Genomic DNA, 5,651 nt, shown 5'->3' on the forward strand with positions numbered 1-5,651 from the left:
GTTGGAAAACATTGCACTTGGGACAAGTGACTCTAGAGACACAACTTTCTTTATAGATAGAATCTTTTTCCTTAGTCATAAAAGCCTCTAGAGACAACTCTATCTACATAGAATTACAAACTGCCCAAAGAGACAAAATTGCCTCGAGAGATAACTAATTAAGCTGCCTTTAAAGGCAAAACAGCCCACAATGACAAAACAGCCACGAGTGAAAACTGTCCCCAGAGACAAAACTGTCCCCAGAGACAAAACTGTCCCCAGAGACAAAACTGTCCCCAGAGACAAAACTGTCCCCAGAGACAAAACTGTCCCCAGAGACAAAACTGTCCCCAGAGACAAAACTGTCCCCAGAGACAAAACTGTCCCCAGAGACAAAACTGTCCCCAGAGACAAAACTGTCCCCAGAGACAAAACTGTCCCCAGAGACAAAACTGTCCCCAGAGACAAAACTGTCCCCAGAGACAAAACTGTCCCCAGAGACAAAACTGTCCCCAGAGACAAAACTGTCCCCAGAGACAAAACTGTCCCCAGAGACAAAACTGTCCCCAGAGACAAAACTGTCCCCAGAGACAAAACTGTCCCCAGAGACAAAACTGTCCCCAGAGACAAAACTGTCCCCAGAGACAAAACTGTCCCCAGAGACAAAACTGTCCCCAGAGACAAAACTGTCCCCAGAGACAAAACTGTCCCCAGAGACAAAACTGTCCCCAGAGACAAAACTGTCCCCAGAGACAAAACTGTCCCCAGAGACAAAACTGTCCCCAGAGACAAAACTGTCCCCAGAGACAAAACTGTCCCCAGAGACAAAACTGTCCCCAGAGACAAAACTGTCCCCAGAGACAAAACTGTCCCCAGAGACAAAACTGTCCCCAGAGACAAAACTGTCCCCAGAGACAAAACTGTCCCCAGAGACAAAACTGTCCCCAGAGACAAAACTGTCCCCAGAGACAAAACTGTCCCCAGAGACAAAACTGTCCCCAGAGACAAAACTGTCCCCAGAGACAAAACTGTCCCCAGAGACAAAACTGTCCCCAGAGACAAAACTGTCCCCAGAGACAAAACTGTCCCCAGAGACAAAACTGTCCCCAGAGACAAAACTGTCCCCAGAGACAAAACTGTCCCCAGAGACAAAACTGTCCCCAGAGACAAAACTGTCCCCAGAGACAAAACTGTCCCCAGAGACAAAACTGTACCCAGAGACAAAACTGTACCCAGAGACAAAACTGTACCCAGAGACAAAACTGTACCCAGAGACAAAACTGTACCCAGAGACAAAACTGTACCCAGAGACAAAACTGTACCCAGAGACAAAACTGTACCCAGAGACAAAACTGCCCCGAGAGATAAAATTGGTGACCTCCCATTTTATTTGGGTCATTGGTGCACCTAAGACTCGTGTCCTGTCATGGGATGTATGACGTTGTCTGACCAGCGAAAGGTCCCTTGGGGTTGGTTCCTCGTGATTGCGGGGGTCTCAGTGTTTGTGGGGGAGAAGGTGCCAGGAAATCACGAGGTTATATTTATTTTGTTGTCAAGCGAAAATGTCCAGGCACACTTTCGACCTATGACCTGGCCTTGGAAAACGTGCGCTTTTTGTGGGATTTGAGTTACCTGATAGTGGGATTAGGGCCCGCTAACATAACAAAGGTTCCATGGGATCGCTGTGAGTTGAGGGAATATTACTGGTTTAGTTCGGCAAAGTTTCTGAGAAAACTTGGGTGGGGTCGGTTCGGAGAGTAGCGTACCACGGTAATAAAATGAGGAAAAAGACATCAATTATCTCCATATGTCAAGGGCTCAAATTTTTTTTATTGCTGAAGGCAGGGATTTAGTTTATAATTTATATTGAGTACCCTGTTTAATTAATTCTCTCAATTTTATATTTTATAGTGGGGGTTCATTGAGTTCTACAAGATTTATGAACTATATTTAATTTGTTTGTGTGGTTCAAAAGTTATTTAAGTTTTTAGTTTATAATTAAATTAAATTTATATTTAACACTGTGATTAGTTTCATAAAATAGAGCTCGGAATTCTAAGAAATTTGACATATGGGGCTTTACGACCCTTACGAAAATGGTTTATCAAAATATGATCCAAATTTCACCAAAAATTGGACAGATCAAACGGGGATCCAATTACAGACTCCTCTGGATTAAATTTTCGATCCAACTGTTATCTATTTGGGATCCAAGGGTCTTGATCCAATGAGAATTGGATCCGTTCTTGATCCAATGAGATTCGGATCCGTTCTTGATCCAATGAGATTCGGATCCAGTCGGGATCCAATGAGATTTGGATCCGTTCGGGATCCAATGACAATTGAATCCAGTCGCCATCCAATGAGAATTGGATCCAGTTGGGATCCAATAAGATTAATATAATTTATAAATATTTAAAATGATGTAGAATAAATTATAGTACCTAACGTTATAACTTCGTAAAGGACATTCGCCAAAGCGGTTTTCGAAAAACACCGTATATCTTAACAAGCGTCGGTGGCTCAGTGGTTAGAGTAAATCTCTTGCACGCCGCAAACCCGGGTTCGATTCCCGGCTGGCACCAAGAAATCGCAAACTGATACGAATACCATGAACAATTGGTGGAAACCCTGCCATTCGATATTGAGAGGTTGCATAACCCAGCTTGAAAAGGAACTACATTTCGAAAGCTCGCCAAAGATTAATTTTTTTTAAATTTTTAAAATTTTAGTCATGAAGTATCGCCTAGCGGTAGTGGTTCACACATAACAGCACCGTACAAATTATTAGCATCTTCAATTAAGTTAAATTAAGTTAATTAATATAATTAAAATTAAAATAATTAAAATAAAAAAAATAAAAAGAATTATTTATTTTTAAAAAAATGTAAATTACCTAAATAGCATATATAACTGCTCTCTTTAGACGAATCATATGTGTCGGCCATATATTTGTTATTCGCTTCAGAATAACGAGTTGAGATCATTGAAACACCGCCTCGAATCCCTAAAAATTCAATGTAAATACAATAATATTTAAAATATCACAAAAGCGTTACCCTTTTCAATAAATAAGTGTTGATCTATATCAAGTATGAGATCGAGGCGAACATCGGTCATCTTCAAAGCTGCTTGCCAGGCTAAACCTGGTGCGGTGTAAGCGTGAGCTGGATCTAGTTTATAATGAGTTATAGATAATGTTCTAAAATTTTCAAAAACGTCGGCTAAGAGCAACGCATCGCTTTTCACATAGAGGTCGGTGTATTCTCCTACGAAAACCGAGTTTAAGAGATTTGAAATATTTATACTAGAGTAATTTTACCTAATGTTTGAATATTAAACGCTGTCCAAACATTTTGGGCGTGTAAATAATCCGATTCTAAAATATTTTGATTTTTCAATGAACTGAAAAACGCTTCTCTAGGTGGCAGCATCGTCTCGTCAAATTTCTTTTCATCGTCCATATACTCGTACTCCCTTCCGCAAAAGCAGTTGAACTTTCTCACTTTCAAAATAATTCTTAACAATCTGAAATTTACTGGCTCCTTCCAAAACGAGATTAGATACTAGAGCATCGAGGCTATCGCTTAGAAATCGATAAGAGTCTAAAAACCGAAATCTCCCTAAAAAACAATAAAATTAATGTTAAGGTTAAATTCACAATAAAATATATTTACCTAGTTTGAGTGAAATATAATTTTCGCTAGTGGAAGGAATACAGTCAAGTGTCTGTTCCTTAAAATGACCAATCTCCTGACATATAAGATGTAAATCGTATCTATGAAGATTTATTATTATTATTAGGTTTATTTCCTGGATAATTAACTTAATAAATTCACCTGCTAAGGTTATGAAGGAAAATAGGGATAAATTCTGGAGCTTTCTTTTGAAGATTACAGAGGTTATGCGCTGGCCCCCTATATTTACCGCTGAAATGACAATGATCTCGAACAGCGGGCATATTTCCCTGATTTAGCTGTTTCTGACAAATGTAGCAATACGTAGCAGCTTGAAACTGTTCCTCCTCCTCCAGGGTAATAATCATTGGTACATTGGTCTCAATGAGTTCCATCAACTCCTTCTCTAATTCTAGAATAGACTCCAGAAATCTTCGAGTTGCATCTTGACCTCGATAGCAATCGGTTCGAACAGGTACACCTATAAGTCTTCTCTTATAATATATCTAAAAGGGAATTTTGCCAAATAACTTACCGTTAGGTCCAACAAGCACCCACGAATACGCGCAGCTGATGTGCATGTTTACTTTGCTGGTATTTAAATCGGGATCTAGATCACATCCTTGAACTCTCGGTAGGATTGCTTCAAAATCGGCGTAAAATACATACTGCACCTAATAATTTCATTTCATTAAGAGTTAAATTAAATAATTTTTATTTTTACTTTTTCCGTCCACTCATATTTATCAAAATAAAGCGTCTTCTTCTTGGTAGGGAAAACTGTTTTTTGGACGCCGTGGGTGACGCATTCTTCGATATGCGCATCACGTCGCTGTTCAGCGTTGTTTCCGCTGAATCGGTGAAGACACATTCTAATGCAGAAAATAATTAGTAGATTGCAAACTAATATATTGGAAACTAAATTACCTGCAATAATAACTTGTATTTCTGTGTTTTGTTAGATGCTGTAGCAGTTTTCCTAGGTCTCGTATAAGACAGTAATGTCTATTCCCATCGTCAATATCTTTAGTTTCGTCGGTGATGTATAGCAAATCAACCTCCCTTTCATTACAACACTTGTTGGCGCTTACGTAAAGGGGGAATATGTCTCCCGAAAAGCCGAACACAGATATTGATAAATTATTCATTAATTCAAATTTTTTAAGTTCCGTAGCGTTTAATTTGAAAGGAAAAGATATATCACTGGTATCAAGTTCGTTTTCATAAGGTGTATATTTGGAAACACTGTTAGGGTGATGAAACTTAGAAACTGGGTGAAGTTTAGCTAGAATTGACCAGAGAAAACATTTATCATCATTTTCGTTTCTAATATTAAGAATCGCGTGACGTCGAGATAGTTTTTCAGGTAGTTCCATATACGATGACCCCCGCAACGGTTGGTTAGATGCTACATTTAATTCTACATACAGAACACGGTCAATTACCCAACCCGATCCTATCAAAAATATAATGTTTTAGTTCAAAATATAACTTAAATATAAATTTTAGTACATACCTGTCGCTTCAAAGTTTTCCGCTGCTGACTGTATTGTTTCAATACAGTCATTCAGCTGGTCTTCAATTACATCGAGCGTTAATGTTGTTTGCATAGTGCTCCGGAAATAGGGTCTCACTTCCGCACTTTGCTCTTCACCTCCCAAAGGTCTCATATAAATCGATCTTACGAGTAAGAACCACTTAATTCCACGTTTACTAGCAAGTCTTTCCATTAGAAATTTACTAAAAGCAGCTCGATAACGTCCAATAAACATAGCCGCATCAATATCATAGTCCTCGGCATTGTAACGGATAGACGCTAGCGTATCATTTAGGGCCTGGACCATACTTGGGGATGCTGGCGGCGTTTCATCAAGTATTGGTGAGGCAGGAACAGGTGATGGTGTTGGGCTGTTGGGTAAAGCTGATGCAGATGGTTGGATAGATTGCAGTTGAATGTCTTGAAGCAGACTAGGTGATGGTGTACGGGAAGATGCT

At 39.4% G+C, this 5,651-nt stretch overlaps 1 protein-coding gene across 1 annotated transcript; it reads right to left on the reverse strand.

Annotated features, from left to right (window-relative positions):
- Positions 1-2,711: 2,711 nt before the first annotated feature.
- Positions 2,712-5,326, reverse strand: LOC149957361 (uncharacterized). The gene is made up of 4 exons (XM_090166988.1): positions 5,218-5,326; positions 3,039-3,152; positions 2,876-2,986; positions 2,712-2,773 (listed from the first exon to the last, which is right to left on the reverse strand). Exons 1-4 carry the CDS (start codon positions 5,324-5,326, stop codon positions 2,712-2,714), a joined length of 396 nt encoding a protein of 131 aa, XP_090023114.1.
- Positions 5,327-5,651: the final 325 nt, after the last annotated feature.

This window comes from Leiobunum rupestre, chromosome 2 (assembly GCF_980474605.1).
Source record: "Leiobunum rupestre chromosome 2, qqLeiRupe1.1.hap1, whole genome shotgun sequence".
NCBI classification, from domain to species: domain Eukaryota; kingdom Metazoa; phylum Arthropoda; class Arachnida; order Opiliones; family Sclerosomatidae; genus Leiobunum; species Leiobunum rupestre.